General features: G+C 42.2%; 1 protein-coding gene and 1 long non-coding RNA gene across 3 annotated transcripts in view; one reads left to right on the top strand and one right to left on the bottom strand.

The window, feature by feature from the left end:
• CAP2 (cyclase associated actin cytoskeleton regulatory protein 2) overlaps positions 1–27,555 on the bottom strand; it is a 148,742-nt gene that overhangs the window by 57,307 nt on the left and 63,880 nt on the right. Inside the window, exon 4 of the mRNA XM_056521238.1 lies at positions 20,300–20,377. Within this exon, the coding sequence (XP_056377213.1) occupies positions 20,300–20,377 (78 nt within the window). The remainder of the gene's footprint in view (positions 1–20,299; positions 20,378–27,555) is intronic.
• The window catches only part of LOC130273841 (uncharacterized), a 42,973-nt gene continuing 16,179 nt past the window's right edge, over positions 762–27,555 (top strand). Inside the window, exons 1-2 of one of the 2 annotated variants that reach the window (XR_008844139.1) lie at positions 762–864; positions 3,830–3,914. This is a non-coding gene — a long non-coding RNA (uncharacterized LOC130273841). Of the gene's footprint in view, positions 949–3,829; positions 3,915–27,555 lie in introns of both variants that reach the window. The other variant, XR_008844138.1, reaches the window with a different exon arrangement.

Raw genomic sequence — 27,555 nt, 5'->3', positions numbered from 1 at the left:
TAAAATATACTGCAAAACGGAAAAAAAAACTATTGTGAGGTGAAACTGGAAAAAAAAATGTTTATTATGGGTAAGTGGCCCACTCTTCCTCTACACAATTCTACACAGGTGTCAATTCTCCTGATGAGAAGGTCGCAATGGAATTTGTGTGTCCACCACTGCAAACTGCTTAAAGAGGTACTCCGGGGAACTAAATCCATAGCCCATTCTTTCCGTCTCACCAACCTATGCATTTGTCTAAATATCATTCATTAGCTATATACAACAGTTTTCCTCTTTCAGCTGTCACTTACATGCAGGAAGTGAGAGAAAAATTCATTTTTTAGATCCACGTTGTCTCCTCAGTGAGAGCAGCCCCTCCCATCAAGACAGCATCACCTGATTTCTGTCTGATTTCTGATTGGGCTAGAGCTCTGGCTGTACAGACGCACGTCCCCTACCTGTGTGAGGAGCTTGTGAGGGGAAAGATTCTTAGTCACAACTGAGCACATAGCTGCTGTTTTTCTTTTGAATATGCTGCCATTCAGAACACAGAAAAACTCATGGCAGGAGGCGGCATAAAAGAAAAGACTTGTACAGTGTCCCAGATTTATCAAACTGTGTGAGAGAGAAAGTGGAGAGATTTCCCCATATGCAGCCAATCACAGCTCAGCTTTCACTTTACCTCAGCTTGTTAGCTGGCTGCTGTGGGAAAATCCCTCCACTTTTTCTCTCACACAGTTTGATAAATCTCCGTGTGTGTGTGTGTGTGTGTGTGTGTGTGTGATCTGCAGTGTATGCCTGCACACAGATAGTGAAAGCAGTTGGCTGGCAGCCATTACACAGAACTCCACTGAATTCTGGGAGTTGTAGTTTGTGCTGCAGGTAAGGAAAAAAAGTATTTAGGAGACAACAATTGCCACAGGAGCTGCCAAAACCACATGAATAACTACAGGGGACAAAGAACAGGTATTGTGGGGGCTTTAGGGCATTTAAATTTTTCTTAACTTCCCTGGAGTACCCCTTTAAGCTGGACACAGAAATAAGCAAAACAAGTAACAGCAGGGGGTGCTACCTCTGACATTGATGTAGAATATCTAACAGCAAAAACAAAGACCTCCATGTAGAAAATACAAAGTGGGAGAGTTATCAAATCCTGTGCAGAAGAAATGTCCAATTGCCCTAAGCAACCAGTCAGATTGCTTCTTTCATTTTTAAAGGGCCTTTGAAAAATAAAATAAGCAATATGATTGGCTATTATAGGGAACAGCTCCACTGTGCCTCTGCAGGTATTGATAAATCTCCACCAATGTTTCTGCCCTCTCTCACTATTTTATTTAAGCAATAAAAAGGCTCTGTGCAAGGGCAGAACAGTGGCGGATCCAGGGGGGGGGGGGGTTTCAACAGGGCAATTGCCCCCCCCCCCCCCCCCCCGAGATTGCTACCCCCCCCCCCGCTCCCTAGCATGGTGGAGCCGAAGCTGTAAGCTCCGGCTCCACCATTCACTAACCCTACACACACGCTGTGAGTACACAGCGTGTGAGCTGCGGGGACGAGATCCACTAAAGGCCTGCGCGATGACGTCACATCATCGCGCCGGCGCCTGGAGGACCCGTCCCCGCGGCCTGCATACTGTAAGTAAGGGTATGCTCAGGGTCCAGGGGATTAGGGAAACAGGAGGGAGGGTCAGAGAAAAGGGAATATTTAATGAGGGTCTGCAGGGCAAAGCATTGGGGGCATTATATGTGAAGAGCACATGACAGGGGGGCCCCCTGTCCTGTGCCCGTCACATATAATGTCCCCTGTGCTGTGCCCCTCACATAATGCCCACTGTGCTGTGCCACACATATAAATTATATGTGTGGGGCACAGCACAGGGGGCATTATATGTGTGGGGCACAGAACAGGGGGCATTATATCATATAATGCCCCCCTGTCCTGTGCCCCTCACATATAGTGCCCCCTGTGCTGTGCCCCACACATATAATGCCCCCTGTGCTGTGCCCCTCACATATAATGCCCCCTGTGCTGTGCCACACATATAAATTATATGTGAGGGGCACAGCACAGGGGGCATTATATGTGTGGGGCACAGCACAGGGGGGCATTATATGATATAATGCCCCCCTGTCCTGTGCCCCTCACATATAATGCCCCCTGTGCTGTGCCCCTCACATATAATGCCCCCTGTGCTGTGCCACACATATAAATTATATGTGTGGGGCACAGCACAGGGGGCATTATATGTGTGGGGCACAGCACAGGGGGGCATTATATGATATAATGCCCCCCTGTTCTGTGCCCCACACTTATAATGCCCCCTGTGCTGTGCCTCTCCCATATATTGCCCCCTGTGCTGTGCCCCACACTTATAATGCCCCCTGTGCTGTGCCCCTCACATATATTGCCCCCTGTGCTGTTCCCCTCACATATATTGCCCCCTGTGCTGTGTCCCACACATATAATGCCCCCTGTGCTGTGCCCCTCACATATAATTCCCCATCATGCGCCCCTCATATATAATGCCCCCATCATGCGCCCCTCACATATAATGCCCTCTGTGCTGTGCCCCTCACATATAATGCTCCTGTCATGTGCCCCTCACATATAATGCCCTCATTCTTTGCCCCTCACATATAATGCCCCCATCATGCGCCCCTCATATATAATGCCCCCTGTGCTGTGCCCTTCACATATAATGCTCCCATCATGCGCCCCTCACATATAATGCCCCCTGTGCTGTGCCCCTCACATATAATGCCCCCTGTGCTGTGCCCCTCACATATAATGTTCCTGTCATGTGCTCCAAACATATAATGCCCCCTGTGCTGTGCCCCTCACATATAATGCCCCCTGAGGGGACAGGACATGGGGCTTTATATGTGAAGGGCACAGCACAGGGGGCATTATAAGTGAGGGGCGCATGATGGGGGCATTATATGTGAGGGGCACAGCACAGGGGGCATTATATGTGCGGGACGCATGATGGGGGCATTATATGTGCGGGACGCATGATGGGGGCTTTATATATGAGGGGCGCATGATTGAGGCATTATATGTTAGGGGCAAAGAATGGGGGCATTATATGTGAGGGGCACAGCACAGGGGGCATTAAATGTGTGGGGCACATGACAGGAGCATTATATGTGAGGGGCACAGCACAGAGGGCATTATTATGTGGGGGGAACAGGACGGGTCATAATTATTATATGTAGGGGCACAAGATGGGGCATTATTACTATATGTGAAGGCACAGAGTGTTTTGCCTTTCAGAAGTATAGTGTATATTATGAGGAATTTCTGGGGTGGTAAGTTTTTTAGGGGCCACAATACATTACGGTATTTTACTCAGAGGGTGCACTGCACAGCAAGTTATATTCAGAGAATGCGCTGTGTGGTAGTATTAGATTTAGAGGGCACAGTGTGTGGTAGTATTATATTCAGTGGGTACAGTGTGTGATAGTATTATATTTAGAGGGTGCAGTGTGTGATAGTATTATATTTAGAGGGTGCAGTGTGTGATAGTATTATATTCAGAGGGTGCATTGTTTGGAAGTATTAAATTTAGAGGACACAGTGTGTGGTAGTATTATATTCAGAGGGTGCAGTGTGTGGTAGTATTATATTCAGAGAGTGCAGTGTGTGGTAGTATTATATTTAGAGGGCACAGTGTGTGATAGTATTATATTCAGAGGGTACAGTATATGGCGGTATTATATTCAGAGGGTACAGTGTGTTGTATATTCAGGGGGTACAGTGTGTCAGAATTATATTCAGAGGGTGTGTGCCAGTATTATATTCAAAGAATACAGTTTTTGGCAGTATTATAATAATTATTGTTTTCATATAGAGGATCAGAATGCGCTGACATAGTGAGGAGACGTCTGGGCATCAAGTTCTGCAGAGAGAAGATTTAGCTGGAACAAATCCTGGCGGTATGTACCAGCTGAATTAGATAAGGAAAGACTATAGAGAAGATGTTACCTGTAATCACTGATATCATTGTGTATTCTCCTCACTATAGAGAAGATGTCACCTGTAATCACTGATATCATTGTGTATTCTCCTCACTATAGTGAAGATGTCACCTGTAATCACTGATCTCTATAGTGAGGAGAATACACAATGATATCAGTGACTACAGGTGACGTCTTCTCTATAGTGAGGAGAATACACAATGATATCAGTGATTACAGGTGATGTCTTCTCTATAGTGAGAATACACAATGATATCAGTGATTACAGGTGACATCTTCTCTATAGTGAGGAGAATACACAATGATATCAGTGATTACAGGTGACGTCTTCTCTATAGTGAGGAGAATACACAATGATAAGACGTCACCTGTAGTCACTGATATCACTGTGTATTCTCCTCACTATAGAGGAGACGTCACCTGTAATCACTGATATCATTGTGTATTCTCCTCACTATAGAGAAGAGGTCACCTGTAATCACTGATATCATTGTTTATTCTCCTCACTATAGAGGAGACGTCACCTGTAATCACTGATATCATTCTGTATTCTCCTCACTAAAGAGGAGACGTCACCTGTAATCACTGATATCATTCTGTATTCTCCTCACTATAGAGAAGATGTCACCTGTAATCACTGATATCATTGTGTATTCTCCTCACTATAGAGGAGACGTCACCTGTAATCACTGATATAATTCTGTATTCTCCTCACTATGTCCCATCAGAGCTGGAGTTACTTGTAAGTTCTGCAGTTATAATGGGTGAAACAACAACTCCCAGCATCCCCTTACCACTGCTTAGGTCATACTGGGAGCTGTAGTTTTAAATGGTAAAAATTTCTTTAGCACTTTCCCATTCTTTGGCAATTGGTATATTTTATTATTATTCTGACATATGAGCACGGCTTAAGAGTCTTAAACAAGGTTAGGACTGTATGATACATTTAATAATATTGTAAGTTCCATAATCTTATTTTCTGTCCGCCAACACAAAATACTCTAATAGTGCCCCTCCCGAGACTCGACTCTGGATCCGCCCCTGGGGCAGAAACATTGCATTTTCTACACGGATGAATAAACAGTAATTTATAGGGAAGAAAAGGAAGAAATGCACTCACTAGTGTTCTGCGACTCATGTAGGCTGTGTATTATCATGTTTGGTCATATGATGGAAATGTATAAAAGTAAGATTATAATCTTCTCCCTCTTGGTGCATGCCATTGCCATTAGCATCCCTTCTACTTCAGAGCCCTGTCACAGAATATTTTACTTAACTTAGCAGTTAAAATCCACAACAAGACCAATGTGTAAGGCTGCTTACACACTATTAAGTTGTTTCGTTAAAAGATACGTTATAAACATCCATTAGAAAAGCCTTAATAATGGATGTTAAACGTCCATTACAAAATCCCATTCAAGTCTATGGGATTTTTTGATTATCCATTATGACCAGGGCTCGAGTCCTGCAGGAACGGCGTTCCATTGCTTTTTCCACAGGAGGAACGCCGTCTCTGTTACATTAGTCCTGCAGGACCGACCTCTCTGTTCTTACCCTCGCTCCATCTCCTCCCCTGGCCCGGACTGCTAGATGCTAGAGATGTAGGACCTGTGATGATGTCACCATCACATGTTGGGGGCGGAGCTTAGCTGTGGAGCAGAGGAGAGATCATGCCTGAAGGACCTGTGTGATGCTGTGGAGGAGGCGGGGCTGAGCTGGAGGTGAGGTCACATGTCACCCCAGTAGGGAAGGAGGTTTGTTACAGTGTGTCACCCAAGTAGTAAGGAGATTACATGAGGAGGAGGTTTGTTACAGTGTGTCACCCCAGTAGTAAGGAGATTATATGAGGAGGAGGTTTGTTACAGTGTGTCACCCCAGTAGTAAGGAGATTTCATGAGGAGGTTTCTTACAGTGTGTTATCATGATTATAGGGACATAAGGAGGTTTTTGTTACAGTGTATTATCAGAATGATAACCCCTTCAGAACATTGGGGGAGATATATAAAGACCTCTGCAGAGGAAAAGTGGAGCAGATGCCATAGCAACCAGTCAGATCGCTGCTTTCATTTTCAGAGGCCTTTTAAAAAAATAAGAAGAAGCGATCTGATTGGTTGCTATGGGCAACTGGTCAACTTATCCTCTGCACAGGTTTTAATAAATCTCCCCCATTGGATGTAAATATATATCTTGGTGCCCTGGTACTTAAAGGGGTACTCCTCACCTAGACATCTTATGCTGTATCCAAAGGATATGGGATAAGATGTCTGATCACGGGGGTTCCACCCCTGGGGACCCCCGCGATTTCGGCTGTGGCACCCGCTGTCATCAATGCACAGAGCAAAGTCGATCTGTGTGTAATGACTGGCGATACAGGGCGATACAGGGGCCAGAGTATCATGACTTCACTGCTTCGTTCCCTGTGATGTCACGGCCCGTCCCCTTAATGCAAGTCTATGGGAGGGGGCGTGACATTGCAAGGGGGGGGGGGGGTGGTTTTATTAGAAATCTTGGGTGAGTTCCCACACTTTTTTTTCCAGGACTTGACCCCTGATTATGACCCATAATGGCCCCTCATGAATAACGGACATTATTTGTGATAGAAGAAAAGAATGGCACATGCACAAATTTTTCTTCCGTCACAAGAAACGGGTAAATTAACGGATGTTATTTTGAACATTAAAGTCTATGGCAAACGGATGAGCCTTTATGTCATCCGTTGGCACCTGGTTTATAATATCCGTTAATACTTCTGAGCATGCTCAGACGAGGTGACATCAGCAGACTTTTGCAGTGCTGAGGGACTATTACTACTCCCATCATGGAACAGACTTGTTTCCATGATGGGAGTGGGAGTAGTAATTCACTGGCTGCGAGAGTCTGCAGACAGCTGGGGAGGCTACATTAGTGTTTGTACTACTACCCCCATCATGGAACAGAGTCTGTTCCATGATGGGGGTTGTAGTACAGGGGCTGAGGGATTGATAGCACTGGGTTTCACTTCTGTGACCCAATGCGATCAGAAGCTATTAAGCAGGGGAGTGGGTGGCATGGTCCACAACCCTGCGATGTATCGTGTTTTTTAACTTTAATTTTTAAATTCCTGTGGGGAGCCCTGAGTGGCCGATACTGCAGCGCTATGAATGAAAAGTATATCTATTAGCAGAGCATAGTGCCAGCAGCCATCTATATTTTTTCATTCATAGCACTGCAGGGGTATATGTATATAGATGTGCTGGGGGGCAGACATATAGCATTATCTGTCCCCCACAGCACTTCTATATACATATGCCGCTGCAGCGATATGTATGAAAAGTATTTCTATCAGCATCATCGGTCGGCCGGCTGCTGGCACTATGCGCTGCTAATAGAAATACTTTTCATTCATAGCGCTGCAGTGGCATATTATGACAAATGCGCTGCGGGGGTATATATATATATATATATATATATATATATATATATATAAATGCGCTGGCGGGGTCATATGTTTATTAATGCACTACGGGGGTATATATAAATGTGCTGGCGAGGGTATACACATATATATATATATATATATATATATATATATATATAAATGCACTGGTGGGGTATATATATATATATATATATATATATATATATAAATGTGCTGGCGGGGGTCATATCTTTATTAATGCACTGCAGGGGGCATATTATAAATGTGCTGGGGGGCTATATATATAGGCTATAAGTCTGCCCCCCCCCCCCCCCCACAGCGCTTTTAATATACATATGGCCCCCGCTGCCACTCACAATTTTCATTTTAAAAACCCTGAATGGTTCCTCGGTACTGGCCGGGATTTAAAAATGAAAGTTAAAACACATGATACATGGGTCTCAAAAGTGAGACCTGGTGCGATCAATCCCTCAGTCCCTGTACTACAACCCCCATCATGTAACTCTGTTCCATGATGGGGGTAGTAGTACATACACTAATGCAGCCTCCCCAGCCACCGGCAGACCCCCGCAGACAAACAAGTCTGTTCCATGATGGGAGTAGTAGTAGTCCCGGCTGTGGGAGTCTGTAGGCAGAGGTGTTAAAATGGCCATACAGGAGGGATGTTATAACGGGTCTTAAGGAATGAATATTTATTCAGCCGTTAGGACCCGTTTTTCATCCGTTATTATACATCGTTGTTACACAGAAAATGGATGTTTGATAGCGGATGAATGCTTATAGTGTGAAAGGAGCCTAACAGGTTTTACTTCACAGAACCCAAAGATCCACAGTAAAATCTGTAAGTTTAGTAAAAGAAAAAAAAAAAAAAGAAAAAAAAGAAAAAAAAAGGGGGGGGGGGGGGGGGGGGGTTAAAAAAATGTTTTATTTAAAGATAACAGCCAGCATTCAGCAATGACATTTTGTCAACCAGTGATAAAGCAGTCACATTCAGTGGTGTGTCATGGCCAAAGGCTCAGCGTAAAGAGACCAGTCGGGGACCAGAAACGCATTGCCATTGCCAAGATTTTCCTGCGGATTAAGGATTGATTTTCTTTATAAATATTTGCAAAATATCCAACCAATGGAAACATCTTGTCCAAATAAACAAAGCAAAAAAAAAACACATTTGATATCACTACATGCAAAATTGTCTGAACTGCTCAAATAGTAGTTTTGCGCCTCAAGTGACACTTTTTCCAACCAAAGGAGTGTCCCTTTTGACGCAAAACTAGTTGCCCCAGTGGTACAATCCTGCACCTGTAAAGCAGTTGCTATCCCTCCCCACACGGAATCTGTGTCTCGTTTTGTTTCACAACATGAAGAAACCATAAAAAGTTGAACTACTGTTGGGTGAGTGCAACATTTTAGCACTATTCATAAAACATCATTGATCCTGAATGGCATAAAAAACAAAAAACAAATGGCAGAAGGTGATTTTTCTCCACTGTTTACTCCTTGGATTAATGTTTTTATAAAAGGCTTAGCATCTAAAGTGAAAGTAAAACTATCTCGGCAGCTCAGCGGAGCTGATCGGGACTATCGCGACAGATTTGCGATGTCCCGATCAGCATACTGGGCGACAGGAGGATCCTCACCTGCCTCCTGGTTGTCCGATCGGCGATCTACTGCTCCAAGCCTGTTCAGCAGGTAGGAGCAACAGAGCACAGAGAACACTGATCAATGCTATGCTATGGTATAGCATTGATCAGTGTATGCAATCAAAAGCTTGCATGGTATAGCCCCCTGTGGAGGCTAAAAAAAAAAAGTAAAAAGTGTAAAAAAAATAAGAGAATACATGTGAATAAGCCCCCCCCAATAAAAGTTTGAATCACCCCCCTTTTCCTATTTTTTTAAATAAACGCATGCGTAACTGTCCGAACTATTAAAATATAAGGTTAGTTTAACCACATGGTCAATGGCGTACAGGTAAAAAAAATACCAAAGTCTAAAATTGTGAATTTTTGGTCACTTAAAATATTAATAAAAAGCGATCAAAAAGTCCCATCAAAACAAAAATGGTACCGATAAAAACTACAGACCATAGAGCAAAAAAATTTGCCCTCATATAGTCCCTATGCAGAAAATAAAAAAGTTATAGGGGTCAGAAGATGACAATTTTTAACATACTAATTTTGGTGCATGTAGTTATAATTTTTTTAAAGTAGTAAAATAAATAAAACCTACATAAATTGGGTATCCTTGTAACCTTACAGAACCTTACAGAACAGGACCTACAGAACCTTACAGAACAGGACCTACAGAATAAAGATAACTTGTCATTTTTAACTGTATAGAAAACGGAAGCCTTAAAAAGTAGCAAAATGGCATTTTTTTTCATTTCACCCCACAAATATATATTTTTTGTGTTGTGTTATACAATAAGTGATGTCATTACAAAGAACAATTGGTGATGCAAAAAATAAGGCCTCATATGGGTCTGTAGGTGCAAAATTGAACGCGTTATGATTTTTAGAAGGTGAGGAGGAAAAAATGAAAGTACAAAAACGAAAATTGTTTTGAGTCCTTGAAGGGACGTCACACCCCCTCCCATAGACTGGCACTGAAGGGGCAGAGAATGATGTCACAAGGGGGCAGAGTCGTGACGTCACAAAACTCCGTCCCCGTAGTCATGACCCTTCAGACACGGAGTGAACATCTCTTTAAGCAGCTGCCACAGGTAGGTGTCTGCATGAGAGATTGCGAGGGTCCCCAGCGGCGGGAACCCCACGATCAGACATCTTATCCCCTATCCAAGGGATGTCTCAGGGCCGGAGTACCCCTTTAAGTTGAAAATGGGCTGAGTCCTTAAAGGGTTAAACTGGCAAGACTTTAAAAAATGCAGTTTAACAGCAGAATTTCAGAAGTACTTACTGCAAATGGCCAACTGCACCGCAACCGCAATGTGTGTTTTTACCCTGAGTAAATTCTGATGACCTTTCTGATGACCTTTCTAATAATACATAGAAGTATCTTGGACACTTGCCATTTGACACATGGTGATACTCTTCCATCACATTTTACCATTACTGTTAGATACTATTTCGTACTATTCAGTAATCTGAAGGAGCTGACAATCTTGTATTGCTGCCATACCAATAATAGAAGAATTGTGTATTAGCAAGCATTTTTTTTTCTTTTTTCTTTTAAGTGGCCTTTCTCTTCTATTTATAAACCTCTTTCATTACAAGAGAGCAGCCTAATAAAGATAGGAGATTATTCCATATTAAAGTGTACTTGACAGGAATGTCGGCCTTTGACAGTGCTTAATAGTAATGGCTGGGAGGATTTCTGCTTTGTACTTCAAGCAACCACTAGTTGGTACACATAAACATTTGTACCAGGTAGGAAAGCCATTTGACTGTTCCCATCGCGCATACAAATATAGAACATGACCATAAAAAGTCACAGAGCAGGTCCTTTGCACAGTAACTTATTACAGTTGCTGCAGGATTGGTATGCCAACTGGAATTATTTTAGCAGCACAAGACCATTTCGCAATGTATGCAGGACACAGGAGGAAGGGGAACTCAAAGGCACACTACTCTTTATGCTTACAGATATATAAATATAGCTTTTATTTATTTCTGAATGAGTTAATGCACAATGGCTGCCAAAGAATACATTCTAAGATATAATGTAGATAAAATGTGTCAGTACACTAGGAGTTAGAACTATGTTATACAGGGGTCCCTCAAGTTACAATATTAATTGGTTCCAGGACGGCCATTGTATGTTGAAACCATGGTATGTTGAGTCCATAACTCTATGGAAACCCGGTAATTGGTTCTGAAGCCAACAAAATGTCATCCAAAAATAGGAAAAGGTGAGGATTAAAGAAAAATAAGTAGTAACTAATACAGATAAAGCAAATCCTTACATATAAAAGTAATAAAGATCTGCTGGAAGCCTTAAATCACTGTCTATGTCAGTGTTTCCCAACCAGGGTGCCTCCAGCTGTTGCAAAACTACAACTCCCAGCATGCCCGGACAGCCGCTGGCTGTCCGGGCATGCTGGGAGTTGTAGTTTTGCAACAGCTGGAGGCACTCTGGTTGGGAAAAAATGGTTTATGTAGAGGACAGGAGCTTCTTCAGGGTCCTATACAGTACACACAGTGTCCCAAATGGAGCCGCCCTTACTTGGTGTCCAAAAGGAGCAGCTAACCCTGGCACAGGTAAGGAGTAGTACAGAACAGGGCGCTACCAGACAGCCAGTCAGTGCATGCACTTCAGTAATAGAGGTGATTTACCAGTAAAATGCCCATTCTGATTAGTCAGTTCTTCCAGTTGTGACACGTTTCACAGATCTGGACTGTCTGTACATTGTATGTTGAGTCTGGTTTCAAGTTACAATGGTCCAGAAAAGACCATTGTATGTTGAAACTATTGTATGTTGAGGCCATTGTAAGTTGAGGGATCACTGTATACTTCAATGTGATGAAATTCTGCTCTTGCAAGAAGCTACAAAATGTACAGACGAGCCAGGAACAGTATAAGAGGCCGCAGGTTTGTCCTTTACAGCATCTCTAAAACTAAGTTACTGTGCTGTAGATCACAAGGACAGACATGCAACTACTTTGGCTGCTCCCTAACCTAATGTAAATGCTGTTGCTGCTTTTGCCATTGCGTTAGTATGCATAGCTAGGCTGCCGTCACTGACCACAAAGCAGGGCTGGAGAGTTGGGGTCAGTGTCCTCATCATGAATACAATGGATGTACATACATTTCCTATATATTCCTTCTAATTTTATAGATAAAAAAAAAACTAAGGCCATCTCTATGAACAGGGGAATTGTGCTACTACTCTGGGTGCCAGCAGGGGGTGCATGGCCACCAAGTTCCCATAATGATTATGAACTCTAAATTCTATGCCAGATTAGGCTGCTTTCACACTATAAAAATACTTCCGTCATGAACGCCCGTTATAAAAAGCCTGGAAATCGGCAGTTATACGGGCGATAGAAAATCACTAACGTTAGCAAATCCTATTATAGTCTATGTGATTTTTCTAATAGCCGTTTTAACCTGTTATCGCCCGTTATTACTAACGGCCGTTATTTTGTGAGGGGGCGAATAAACGGGAGAAATGCTGCATGCACTAATTCTTCTGTAACTATCGCCGTCACAAAATAACGGCCGTTATTAATAACGGGCGATAACAGGTTAAAACGGCTATTAGAAAAATCCAATAGACTATAAGGGGATTTTTTAACGGCCATTAGTGATTTTGCACCGGCCATATAACTGCCGATTTCCAGGTTTTTTACAACGGGCGTTATTAACGGAAGTATTTTTATAGTGTTAAAGCAGCCTTCCAGAAGGAACTATGTGACTGTTTATTCCAAGCATTACAGATACATGTGATCAGTACATAAAGTGAAGGGGAAGCTGAACGTGATGTATTAATCATGTTCAGCTTCCTGATAGAAATATAGGACATAGCGTCTGGAGCTTGGTGAAGGAAATAAACCATTTTGGGAACCAGGTTGTATCTTCTCCACTACACTAGACCACCAGGAAAGCAGCCATCAATCCCTTCAGAATCCAAGACCACATTAACTTCTTTAGTAGCCTAGACCACTAATAGAAAGCCTATGCCCTTACACTACAGTACCCTAAATGACTAGGGAACCTGAACTGAATCACTGTCCTAGCGCACCAGAACATTCCCCTATGTTTACAGCATTTCAATCTTAAATCATAGGACATTTTAAGGCCATACCCATGCCCAGGAACACTACTTAACAGTGTAAAGAGCCCAATTTTGAACATTTTCCCAAAATTCACTTATTTTATGGTTTGGTTGACAGGAATGCCTAACCAAAATCAAGGACTGTTTGCAGGTAGGATTAACCTCTGTAATAACCTGGACCACCTTGGACTTTGACATTAGAAAAAATTACAATTTAACTGTTTATACCATAATTAAAAATCAGACACCATAATAGGATGTCCATTTTGATATTTGCTCTGGGGCCCCCTTCTATGTATGCCACTGTTAGCAAATGTTTAAATGTTACACATATGGTAAAACACTATTTACTATGCTACAGTCGGGAGATGAAATAAAAATGCATACATATATTGTGACGGAAACAAAATTCAAGCAATTTGTGATAAAGCAGCATTAAAAAAATGGATCACAAATAGCTGCTATAAATCCCACTTGCAAACCTCTCATTGTTTATGGCTATATGATTTACAAGCCTCAATTCCAGAAATGAGGGCTCACATGATCCTTGCTCCTAAATATACTAAGAAATGTCAGATCTAGTTACACCATTTATTATTACAAATGTAATTTGACAAGGATGTATTTGTGGTTTGTCTTATGCTGGTATGATATATGTCACATCTAACTGCTATTATTATTATGGTAATAGAGTAATATAGAGGAAATATCATCTGCTTCATGCACTCTTCATAAAGAAGTACAAAGCCATAACTCTCCACATTACATATGGTAAAGAGACACTTAAAGGGTTATACATGATTGGGGAAACATAACTGATTTCTTACCTAAACAGTGCCACACTTTTAGACAGGTATTGAAGGTATTTTTTTTAATCAACTGGTGCCAGAAAGTTAAACAGATTTGTAAATCACTTCTATTTAAAAATCTTAATCCTTCCAGTACTTTTTAGGGGCTTTATACTAAAGAGAAATCCCAAAAAGAAATGCATTTCCTCTCATATCATGACCACAGTGCTCTCTGCTGACCTCTGCTGTCCATTTTAGGAACTGTCCAGTTCGGGGATAAGATGTCAGATTGTTGCGGTCCCGCTGCTGGGGAGCCCCGCTCCCGCTGCGGCACCGCGCTATCATTACAGCGTAGAGCGAGTTCGCTCTGTGCGTAATGACGGGCAATACAGGGGCCGGAGCATTGTTACATCATGGCTCCGCCCCTCGTGATGTCACGGCCCGCCCCTTTCAATACAAGTCTATGGGAGGGGGCGTGGCGGTCATCACGCCCCCTGCCATAGACTTGCATTAAGGGGACGGGCCGTGATGTCAAAAGGGGCGGAGCCATGACGTCACGCTGCTCCGTCCCCTGTATTGCCCGTCATTACGCACAGAGCGAACTCGCTCTGTGCTGTAATAATAGCGCGGTGCCGCAGCAGGGATCCCGGGGCTCCCCAGCAGCGGGACCGCGGCGATGGGACATCTTATCCCATATCCTTTGGATAGGGGATAAGATGTCTGGGGGCGGAGTACCCCTTTAAGCCTAAACAATCCCTTAAAGTGAACCTGTTACTATTTTCATGCTGCCCAATCAATGAACAGCATGAAACACAGATGGATCTCTCTCTATCAATACCATCCATAATTTATTCTGAACATCTGTGTGCTGTTTTAGAGTAATAATAGTTTTATCTTTGTTGGGTAACAGGGCTTTGAGTCATCGGGACCGTCCCCAGCCCTGATAGATCTTTCCTAACTGCATATAGAGAGAAAGGTCTGTCAATCAGGGATGGGGACCACGATGATGACTTTGTGACCAGTTAAAATTTAAATTTCATTTAAAACATGGTGACCAAAGATAAAATGTGATTACTCGTAAAACGGTGCAGACATTCAGAATGAATGTCAGTCTTTCATGATGCCCATGGTGAACAGGTTTGGCCTTCAAGATGCAGAAATTTGTAAAAAAAAATGTTTTTATTTTCTCAGTTTTAAAACCCCTTTTGAAAGTCTTTTTTGTCAATACATTTTTTAGTTTTTTGGGTTTCGTTTTTGCATCAGTCATTGCGTGGTATAAATGACACTAGAATCTTATTCTGCAGGTCATTACTGGTTGTCTACTTTTGCTCAAAAAAAATGTTTTCACACATTAAACATGTTAAAAATGTTAGTTATTAGACATATTTTTTGTGTTTTTTAAGATTTTTATTCTGTCATCATTGATGGAGTAGTATGATTGAGTTGCTGCAGGACAACTGAAGATTTTAATCGTTATCATTTTGTGATGCATCAACAAAAATAGCTAATTGACACTTATTTCAAATAAAGGGCCAGACCTGGAGGTCCCTGTTAGATCCCCTGCTGCCATGGAAACCTATTAGCAGCTTGCTATCAAAAGCCCCTCACACTGGCAAAGCACTTTGCAATAGTTAGCATTGACTGTATAATACAGTTAGCACCTAAAAGTGATGGTGGGGGCACATCTTCTGCACCCAGGCCATCAATGTACTGTGCTATTAGTCCACAGGAACGGCATAGTTCCCATACCATGATAGTACACCATGAGAGGGATGGATTTAAGGAGTTGGTGTATGAAAGATCCTTATTGTATGTAAGCCTGTTAATATGTTATCACCAGAATATATATATTTTTTTTTCTAATTCTCCCCACAAAAGATCCAAACTATTTGTTATACTAAAAGCACCTACGCACCTACTCTGTTGTCTATCCCCAGACTTCCTAACCCTTTACAGAGCTAATGCTCACACAAAAACAAATGGAGTAGCCATCTTTGGTACAGCTGTTCCATTAAATGGGTACTCCGGCGCTAAGACATCTTATAAGATGCCTGATTGCGGGGGTCCCGCTGCTGGGGACCCCCGTGATCTTCCACGCCGCACCCCGTTAGAATGAGCCCCCTCCATAGGCTTCCATTGTCACGACCCCTCCATAGGCTTGCATTCTGATTCTAACGAAGGGCGGATTCTAACGGGGTGCAGTGTGGAAGATCCCCAGCGGCGGGACCCCCGCGATCAGGCATCTTATCCCCAATACTTTGGATAGGGGTTAAGATGTCTTAGCGCCGGAGTAGCCCTTTAACAAAAAATAAAGTTGCAAATCCTACCCTTGGGAAAAGTAAAAACTCTAAAACATCATGTTAAAGAGTATCTATCTATCTGGTTCTTCTCTCTATGAAGATGCTACTTCTGGAAAGTGTCATTCATAGAAAGAGTTGTATATCTTTTAAGATAGTCTAAGAGTTTGTTCCCAGGGCATATACATAAAAACAATTCAACTCATGTTGAAGAACTTAATCCCCAGAGTAGTATGTGCCATCCTATACACATATAGACTCAAAGAAGGATTAGGGGTGCATCATTTTACAAAATGTTATCAAGTAGGCCAGATAACATATTTGACCCTAAAACAGAAGATGCTCCTATCTGGTTCACCCTTGAAGTTTTGGAAATGGCTTATCCTACAGTAGTCTTGATTGAATCCACATGGCAGAGATGTTTTCAAAAAGCTACGAGTGAAACACAAGTCAGGGTTGGTATGGCAGAGTCTGTTTGGGGCATGATACACTTCCTCTACTTTAATATACTCTCCTTTGTGGTACTTCTTAGGTTTACAAATGGAGTAGCCATCTTTGGTACAGCTGTTCCATTAACACAATTACTCACTATAGTTGACCCTGAAAGTTGGTAGATTCACTTTCTTTTGCAACTAGCCGAGACCAAAAATGTATAGTAGGATAACTGTTTTACATTTGTATTTCCTTGTGGTATACTTATTTATTTCCTATTGGTATTTTTGATACTGAGTTGGGGGGGTATAGCCACTGTTACATAGTTACATAGTTACGTAGTTAGTACGGTCGAAAAAAGACATATGTCCATCAAGTTCAACCAGGGAATTAAGGGGTAGGGGTGTGGCGAGATATTGGGGAAGGGATGGGATTTTATATTTCTTCATAAGCATTAATGTTATTTTGTTCCAGGAATGTATCTAATCCTGTTTTAAAGCTGTTAATTTTTCCTGCTGTGACCAGTTCCTGAGGTAGACTGTTCCATAAGTTCACAGTTCTCATGGTAAAGAAGGCGTGTCGCCCCTTGAGACTAAACTTTTTCTTCTCCAGACGGAGGGAGTGCCCCCTCGTCCTTTGGGGGGTTTAACCTGGAACAGTTTTTCTCCATATTTTTTGTATGGGCCATTAATATACTTATATACGTTTATCATATCCCCCCTTAAACGTCTCTTCTCAAGACTAAACAATTGTAACTCCTTTAATCGCTCCTCATAGCTAAGATGTTCCATGCCCCATATTAGTTTAGTCGCGCGTCTCTGCACCCTTTCCAACTCCGCAGTGTCCCTTTTATGTACAGGCGACCAAAACTGAACAGCATATTCCAGGGGAGGCCGTACCAATGCTTTATAAAGGGGGTTCCATACCTGGAACATGGTAATATAAATAAACACTATACAGACTGGCCTATACCATGTTATTTGTGTGCCATTTACTTGCCTTTTCTATTGTGTCTCTTAAATGCTATTTTTATAAAGAAAGTTATACTCTGTTTGCTATATGTTTTTTTTGATGATATGTGTTCCTATTTGAACAGTTCTGACATATGCGTTTGTCTGTACTATCTCAATAGTTTTATTTTATCACACACATTTCACAAATGAGTCCACCTCTCATTCCATCCTCTATCATATATCCCTTAAGTGGAAGTCATTTTAGGCTCTACTTTTATCAGAGGAACAATAAGCACAGATCTGGAAGCCCATGGGAGTATATGTAACTTAGGTCATATAACTGATCAGCTACAAATTCCTTTAAACAAGGGCAAAATAACCAATGAATATTCATGAGTAGCTTTGCCATGATGCTTTGATAACGTTTAGGACAACTGTCGTGTTACTTGAAGGTAATCCCAGTCATACAGGGCAGAATATTATCATGGGGCTCTATTGCAATTGTTCCAAAAATGAAAAACTGCATTTTGGGGACGAATGCTCAGTTGTCTACACAAAATATGTACCACCCTAATATATTTTAAAGGCATAATGGAAGAAAGAGTTTCAAAGCATCAGAATAGTCATAGCTTTTAGGCCACATGTTCTAAGAGTAAGTATTCTGTTAAACACATTTAGAGCCGTGTACTTAGCATTGATTTTGTTTTATAATTTAAAATATAAGATGAAGTCACCTTGTGTGACATTGAACAGCAGAGAAAATCCTCTCAGTCTCCACTCCGCTGTCTATGAGTCTGTGCAAAGCCTCCGAGCCTTAGCTGTGACTCAATGGTTCATTCACAGCTTTAAAATACTAAAGCAAACAGTCTAGACAGCTGAATGACAGAATTACCCTTCTCTCTGGCATTTGCACATGTGCTGTCATCTTCATGAGCTTTTCTCATCCCTCTGCATTTTGATAAACTAACGGTTAGTTTTCCTGTTTGGGTTCAACACAGACTTTGTAGTTTTAGCCATTAAGATTAGGCAGGACTCAATGAGATCACTATATATTTCCACCTCATCTGTTGTTTACTGAATGAAACTGATAATGGCACATGGGCTTCTATTCCAGAAACAAAACATTCAAAAATATATATAGGATCAACGGCTACATACAACGTTCCAATAAATGTATTGTCTCAATTCATCCAAATTTTATTACTAAGCAAAGAAAATATCCTAAGAGTCTATGTCTACCGATAGCCTACATCTCCATGGTAACAGACTACAAACAAACCCAGAGAAATTTGATCTTGCAGTTCTACTCCCTTTCATCTTGCCAACAAACTGGATATATACATACCCTTAAACATTCTTTGGAAAATGAAATGGAGTGGCAAGAATGTTTCAATAGACAACAGTGCATATGTTCTATTCTTTATCATTCAGACCTTTAGACGATGAACCTGTTCCAAACTAGATTTCAGCCAATATATAATGTACAACCAAACTTTATGAAAACCAATTTCTTGCGTTATGTTTTCACTACCATACCTAAGGTTAAAGGGGTTTTCCCATTAAAATAAATAGGTCTAAACTGATGCATTATGTGAAATTCAAGTCATTTCAGTGTACATGCATTTCTGAAAATGTACTGTTTTCGAGATATGTACCTATTTATCCCTCATGTCCCTCTTTTGATAACCTGTTATCCTTGTTATGACCACCTTATGGCAACCTCTAAGATGGTCACACATATTCAGTTTAACTGCAGTCTTCTGATAACATTTTCCAGAAATATTGGCCCTCATTTACTATTGCAAACCCGACATGTTTTGCCAGATTCTGTCACATTGCGCCAGAAATTCTGTCTGCGCCAGATTTTGTGCCAGAATTTGCGCCAGAATTGAAAAAACCCTAACTAACTCTCCATTTTGCTAAGAAAACCCGAAGAGGGGGCATGGCTGCTGGGAAAAGGGGACGTGGTCTTCGAAAAGGGGAGTGTTCCTGACATTTTCACAAAAACCCAACATATTTACTAAGGTTTCCACAGAAAATGTGGTGGATTTGAGCTGAGGAAAACCAGACAGATCAGAACATGTGTAAAAAAAGCAAAATGTAGGGAAAGTAGAAAATGTAGGGAAACCTTAGTAAATACTGTGGAAAATAATTTGTAGGGAATTAAAACCCACAAAGAAACCTACACTCCACTCTTAGTAAATGCGGGCCATTGTCTTTTAGTCTCCACTCTGTTAAGGGAGATTGTGGGAAAGCATGTCCACCATTTCACAGAAACAGCACTCCTCTACATTATTTATGTGGCGCATATCTAAAGTTTACCAACTTTGCATGTAGGAAAAAAACCCTATAGGTTATGTTTACATAGTGTAAATTGAATAGCAAAATATGAATGTGAAATAGAAATAAACACACTAATTTAAAAAGTTTCTGTAATTCTAATGTTGGAATTAGGGACATCTTCATAGGGAACATAGTGAGCACTGTCAGCCACTGTTCCATAGACATTGTTCACATCATTACATTAAAAATATACCTGTATTTTATATTTTTTCCTTCTTTTACAGTTCTATTTTGCTATTCATTTTACAGTATAATTTACCAAAAGACAACATCATATATAGGACTATGTATGTGATATCAGCATCAACCATTACCAGGAGGTCAGTGTAATCCTAAAACGTTGCTAATTGCACCACACTTGACCTTATCAATGTATCTTACCTCTGGGGGCTGCTGGTGCTGGGAAGCATAAACCAAAAATAGTCTTTCAGCTTTAAATGCATTTTCCACTAGCATAGCCTAGAAGAGATAGGAGAAGAAGGTATCCGTCAACAGTGCTATTTGTGGTGTCTATCCCTCAATTTCAGGAGACCTTTTCGATCACATCCTTTTTTGTGCACAGATAACCAGATTAATAGACCGCTTATACATTCATTCATTCATTATACTACAGCAATATAAATTACACAAATACATTTCACATATTCTTCAGAATTTCCTTTTAAGTTGCCATTAAATATAATAAATTGGTGGATTTATTGCATAGCTTGATATAGTTACAAATATACGGTACAAATTTTTATATGGTCAGGGTGACATATGCTTAACAGAACTGTATGTATGGGAACATTTTGCATTTTTATGTTTTTTTTAAATAACTTTTTTTATAATTTTGAGAGAAAGATTGCTATTCCCTATATTGGGGTCACCATTTAAACACTTTGACGGTAGCAACAGCAACGATCTGCAGAAAAAGGAATTTTCTATTACTCTGAAGTAAAACATTTTTGTTTGATGCCACTATCATAGTCAAGACTAAGGCAGAAAAGAGGAATGACTGTTACTACTTTAATACACATAAATGACACAGTGGTAAAAAGGACTAAATTATAGGATTAGAAAGAGTAACGGAACTGTACAAACTATGGTTGGTAAAGTCCTCTGAATGTCACATAGGTGCATATTGGCTGGGACTTTTAGTAATGTTATTCAATAGGTCCTCCTAGTGGGGCACGGTTATATGTGGATCTTGTTTAGTACAATAGGGCAACAAGCTGTAGTTCAGACCTCATTGTTTACATTTCTGCTGACATCAAACTATGACCTTATTCTTCTATATTCCAGTTCACTAGATTCTAAGCTCTCCTTACACTTCTATGGGTCAGCAAGAGATACAGAAAATGCACAGTAAAACGTAACACCACATGGGCAGGGAAGGCAAATAAACATGTGCAAACAATGGTTAGTACCTCTTAATCTTGAATTTTTAGAACAACTCTAATTATTTTTTTAAATCATTTAACCCCTTAATGACTCAGCCCATTTTGGCCTTAAAGGGATAATCCGGTGGAAAACATTTTTTTATTAAATGAACTGGTGCCAGAAAGTTAAACAGATTTGTAAATTGTGTGTATAACAGAGAGATAGAAAAACGGAGCAACTCACCACACCGACCCAGGTATTCTTTGCAAGTGGTTCTTTATTCCATATCTTCAACCATAGAAAACAAGCAGGGGAGAGTGAACGTGGGACGCGGGGGTATCCTCTCGGACCGAGAGGATACCCCCGCGTCCCACGTTCACTCTCCCCTGCTTGTTTTCTATGGTTGAAGATATGGAATAAAGAACCACTTGCAAAGAATACCTGGGTCGGTGTGGTGAGTTGCTCCGTTTTTCTATCTCTCTGTTATACACATATTGAATGGACTTGCCCTAACGTAGAGCACCACTGAAGTCCCTCCAGCAGTTGCAAGGGAAGACACAGGAAAACCGAGTATATTGCTATATCCTAAGTGCTAATAGAGGTGGTGCTGAGTCCTTCTTTACTTGAGTAGATTTGTAAATTGCTTCTATTATAAAATCTTTACCCTTCCAGTACTTATTGGCAGCTGTATGCTACAGAGGAAATTCTTTTCTTTTTGAATTTCTTTTTTGTCTTGCCCACAGTGCTCTCTGCTGACACCTGATGCCCGTATCAGGAACTGTCCAGAGCAGGAGAAAATTCCCATAGCAAACCTATGCTGCTCTGGACAGTTCCTGACACGGACAGAGGTGTCAGCAGAGAGCACTGTGGGCAACACAAAAAAGAAATTCTAAAAGAATAGAATTTCCTCTGTAGCATACAGCTGCTAATAAGTACTGAAAGGATGAAGATTTTTAAATAGAAGTAATTTACAAATCCGTTTAACTTCCTGCCCCAGTTCATTAAAAAAAAAAAAAAAAAAAAAAAATTTGCTTCTAAAAATCATAACTATTTTATATTTTCCTCTACAGACGAGCATGAGGGCTTTTTTTTTTGCGCAACCAGTTTTCCTTTGTAATGACATCACTCATTTTACCATAAAATGTATGGCGCAACCCAAAAAAATACTATTTGTGTGGGGAAATTGAAAAGAAAACAGCAATTTAGCAAATTTTGGAAGGTTTCGTTTTCAAGCTGTACAATTTTACGGTAAAAATGACAAGTTTTCTTTATTATATGGGTCAATACAATTAAATTGATACCCATGAGTACATACTTTTCTATTATTGTACCGCTTTAAAAAAAACGCAAACTTTTTAACCAAACTAGTACGTTTAAAATCCCTCTATTTTGCTGACCTATAACTTTTTCATTTTTCCGTATAAGCGGCGGTATTTGGGCTAATTTTTGCGCCTTGATCTGTAATTTTTATTGATGCCACATTTGCTTATAAAAAAAACTTTTAATACATTTTTTATAAATTTGTTTTGGAATAAAATGTTACAAAAAAAGCAGCAATTTTGGACTTTTTTTTTTTTTTTTTACGTTCACGCTGTTCACCGAACAGGATCATTAACATTATACACTGCTCAAAAAAATATATAAAGGGAACATTTAAAGGGGTTGTGCGCCGGCCTGCAGTTCGGAGCTCCGCTCACAGCTTCCGGAAGTTCATTACTCTGAACGCTGTGTGCGGGCTTCCGTGTTCGCGGCCGCCGGGGATGCCCGGCCCCTTCGTGACGTCTCGCCCACCCCCTTCGTGACGTCTCGCCCGCCCCCTCGTGACGTCACGCCGCCCCCTCTACCAAAGTCTATGGGAAGGGGGCGTGACAGCGGTCGCGCCCCCTTCCCATAGACTTTCGTTGAGGGGGCGAGCGGGCACGTGGAGGCCGCACACACTAAAGAGCCTCATTTTGACTTGTTCTAAGGACATTACATCAAAGTTGGATCAGCCTGTAGTGTGGTTTTCCACTTTGATTTTGAGTGTGACTCAATATCCAGACCTCCATGAGTTGATAAATTTGATAATTTTTGTGTGATTTTGTTGTCCGCACATTCAACTATGTAAAGATGAAAGTATTTCATACGATTAGTTCATTCATTCAGATCTAGGATGTGTTATCTTAGTGTTACCTTTATTTTTTTGAGCAGTGTATTTTCATAGTTCGGATATTTATGCATGCGTCGATACTAAATATGTTAATTACCGTATTTATCGGCGTATAACACGCACTTTTTAGGCTAAAATTTTTAGCCTAAAGTCTGTGTGCGTGTTATACGCCGATACCCCCCCAGGAAAGGCAGGGGGAGAGAGGCCATCGCTGCCCGCTTCTCTCTCCCTGCCTTTCCTGGGGTCTAGAGCGCTGCTGTCGGCCCTTTTCACCCCCTGGTTATCGGCGCCGCTGCCCGTTCTGTCCCCCTGACTATCGGTGCCGGCGCCGATAGCCAGGGGGAGAGAAGCGGCGCCGACAGCCAGGAGGAGAGAAGGGGCAGCGGCACCCATTGCCCCGTTGCCTCCCCCCATCCCCGGTGGCATAATTACCTGAGTCGGGTCCGCGCTGCTCCGCTGCTCCAGGCCTCCGTCGTTGCTATGCGCTGAACGGCGCGGCGCATGACGTCAGAGCGCCGCGCCATGCATAGAAACGACGCTGGTCCCCAGCGTCGTTGCTATGCACGGCGCGGCGCTCTGACCTCATGCGCCGCGCCGTTCAGCGCATAGCAACGACGGAGGCCTGGAGCAGCGGAGCAGGGCGGACCCGACTCAGGCCTGGAGCAGCGCGGACCCGACTCAGGTAATTATGCCACCGGGGATGGGGGGAGGCAACGGGGTAGCGGCGCCGGCAATGGGTGCCGCTGCCCCTTCTCTCCCCCTGGCTGTCGGCGCCGCTTCTCTCCCCCTGGCTATCGGCGCCGGCACCGATAGTCAGGGGGACAGAACGGGCAGCGGCGCCGATAACCAGGGAGTGAAAAGGGCCGACAGCAGCGCTCTAGACCCCAGGAAAGGCAGGGGGAGAGAAGCGGGCAGCGACGGCCTCTCTCCCCCTGCCTTTCCTGGGGGTATATCGGGGTATACACGCGCACACACGCACCCTCATTTTATCATGGATATTTGGGTAAAAAACTTTTTTTACCCAAATATCCTTGGTAAAATGAGGGTGCGTGTTATAGGCCGGTGCGTGGTATACCCCGATAAATACGGTAATAGTTGGAATTTTTTTTTTTAAATCAACTGGTGCTAGAAAGTTAAACAGATTTGTAAATTGCTATTAAAGGACAACTGCAGCGCAATATACACTTATCCCCTATCTACAAGATAGGGGATAAGTGTTTGATCACGGGGGGTCCGACCGCTGGGACCCCCCGAGATCTCCCTAACGGGGCGCCGCCATTAGCGCTCATAGTGAGCGCTAAGGCACGTAGCGTCGACCTGGTGACGTCCTGTCTCCTCCCCGTCCCCTCCCCGTCCCCATACAGTTCTATGGGGGAGCCGGGGAGGCACGAACGCTGCCTCCCCGCCTCTCCCATAGAGATGCATGGAGGAGGCGTGCCGGCCGCAACGTCATGCTGTGGCAGGCACGCCCCCTGCAAGGGAGAGCCACGGCCCCGTACAGGAGATTGTGGGGGGTCCCAGCGGTCAGACCCCCCGCGATCAAACACTTATCCCCTATCTTGTAGATAGGGAATAAGTGTATATTAAGCTGCAGTTGTCCTTTAACAAATCTTAACGCTTCCAGTACTTATCAGCTGCTGTATACTACAAAGGAAGTTCTTTTCTTTTTTAATTTATTTTCTGTCTGACCACAGTGCTCTCTGCTGACATCTCTGTCCATGTCAGGAACTGTCCAGAGCAGGATAGGTTTGCTATGGGAATTTGCTGCTATTCTGGACAGTTCCTGACATGGACAGAGGTGGCAGCAGAGAGCACTGTGGTCAGACAAAAAAGAAATTCAAAAAGAAAAGAACTTCCTCTGTGGTATACAGCAGCTGATAAGTGCTGGAAGGATTAAGATTTTTAAATAGAAGTAATTTACAAATCTATTTAACTTTTTGGCACCAGTTGATTTAAAAAATAATAATTTCCACCAGAGTACCTCTTTAAACCCTAAAGGACCAAGCCCATTTTTACCTTAAGGACCAGAGCATTTTTTGCACATCTGAATTTAAGTATTAATAACTCTGGGATGCTTTTACTTAACAAGGGGTACAGTGAGCCTTAACACTCCACAGGTGTTTGACGACTTGTCATTAAAGTCAGATGTGTAAATGGAAAAAAAAATTTTTTTCACTAAAGTGCATTTTTTTCCCTCCAAATTTACCATTTTTACAAAGAGTAATGGGAGAAAATGCCCCCCAAAATTTGTAACCCCCAACTCTTCTGAGTATGGAAATACCCCATGTTAGGAAGTAAAATTCCCTGTGGGCGAACTACAATGCTCAGAAGAGAAGGAGTCACATTTGGCTTTTGGAAAGCAAATTTTGCTGAAATGGTTTTTGGGGGGCATGTGGCATTTAGGAAGCCCCAATGGTGCCAGAACAGTAAAAAAAAAAAAAAAACACATGTATAGCATACTATTTTGGAAACTACACCCCTCAAGGAACGTAACAAGGGGTACAGTGAGCCTTAACACCCCCACAGGTGTTTGACAACTTTTTGTTAAAGTCAGATGTGTAAATGAAAAAAACTACAATGCTCAGAAGAGAAGGAGCGCCATTGAGCTTTTGGAGAGAGAATTTGTTTGGAATGGAAGTCAGGGGCCATGTGCGTTCACAAAGCCCCCCCGTGGTGCCAGAACAGTGGACCCCCACACGTGACCCCATTTGGGAAACTACACCCCTCACAGAATTTAATAAGGGGTGCAGTGAGCATTAACACCCCACTGGCGTTTGACAGATCTTTGGAACAGTGGGCTGTGCAAATGAAAAATTAAATTTTTCATTTTCACGGACCACTGTTCCAAAAATCAGACACCTGTGGGGTGTAACTGTGCACTGCACCCCTTATTACATTACATGATGGGTGTAGTTTCCAAAATGGGGTCACATGTGGGGGGGTCCATTGTTCTGGCACTATGAGGGCTTTGTAAACACACGTGGCCTTCAATTCCGGACACATTTTCTCTCCAAAAGCCCAATGGCACTCTTTCTCTTCTGAGCATTGCAGTGCACCCACAGAGCACTTTACATCCACATATGGGGTACGTTCTTACTCAGAAGAAATGGGGTTACAAATTTTGGGGGGCTTTTTCCTATTTTACCTTGTGAAAATGAAAAATTCAGGGTAACACAAGCATTTTAGTTTTAGTTCTTTTTTTCATTTTCCCATCCAACTTTAACGAAAATTCGTCAAACACCTGTGGGGTGTTAGGGCTCACTATACCCCTTGTTACATTCCGTGAGGGGTGTAGTTTCCAAAATGGGGTCACACGTGGGTGTTTATTTTTTTGCGTTTATGTCAGAACCACTGTAAAATCAGCAAATCACCAATTTAGGCCTCAAATGTACATAGTGCACTCTCACTCCTGAGCCTTGTTGTGCGTCCGCAGAGCATTTTAGGCTCACATATGGGGTATTTCCATACTCAGAAGAAATTACGTTACAAATTTTGGGGGTCTTATTTTCCTTTTTCCTCTTGTGAAAATAAAAAGTATGGGGCAACACCCCAAGGCTGGTGTAGACCCCAAATTTTCCTTTTCATAAGGGGTAAAAGGAGAAAAAGCCCCCAAAATTTGTAGTGCAATTGCTCCAGAGTATGGAAATACCCCATATGTGGCCCTAAACTGTTTCCTTGAAATACGACAGGGCTCCGAAGTGAGAGAGCGTCATGCGCATTTGAGGACTAAATTAGGGATTGCATAGGGGTGGACATAATGGTATTCTACGCCAGTGATTCCCAAACAGGGTGCCTCCAGCTGTTGCTAAACTCGCATCATGCCTGGACAGTCAGGGGCTGTCCGCAAATGCTTTGAGTTGTTGTTTTGCAACAGCTGGAGGCTCCATTTTGGAAACACTGCCATACGATACATTTTTCATTTTTATTGGAGGGGGGGGGGGACAGTGTAAGGGGGTGGATATGTATTGTTTTACCCTTTATTTTGTGTTAGTGTAGTGTTTTTAGGGTACATTCACACAGGCGGGGGTTTACGGTGAGTTTCCCGCTAGGAGTTTGCGTTGCGGTTGAAAATTTGCCGCAGCTCAAATTTGAAGCAGGAAACTCACTGTAAACCCACCCGTGTGAA

Source organism: Hyla sarda, chromosome 5 (genome assembly GCF_029499605.1).
Source record: "Hyla sarda isolate aHylSar1 chromosome 5, aHylSar1.hap1, whole genome shotgun sequence".
Lineage (NCBI taxonomy): Eukaryota > Metazoa > Chordata > Amphibia > Anura > Hylidae > Hyla > Hyla sarda.
Note: the sequence above shows the minus strand (reverse complement) of the source record. Positions and strands in the feature narration are given on the sequence as shown.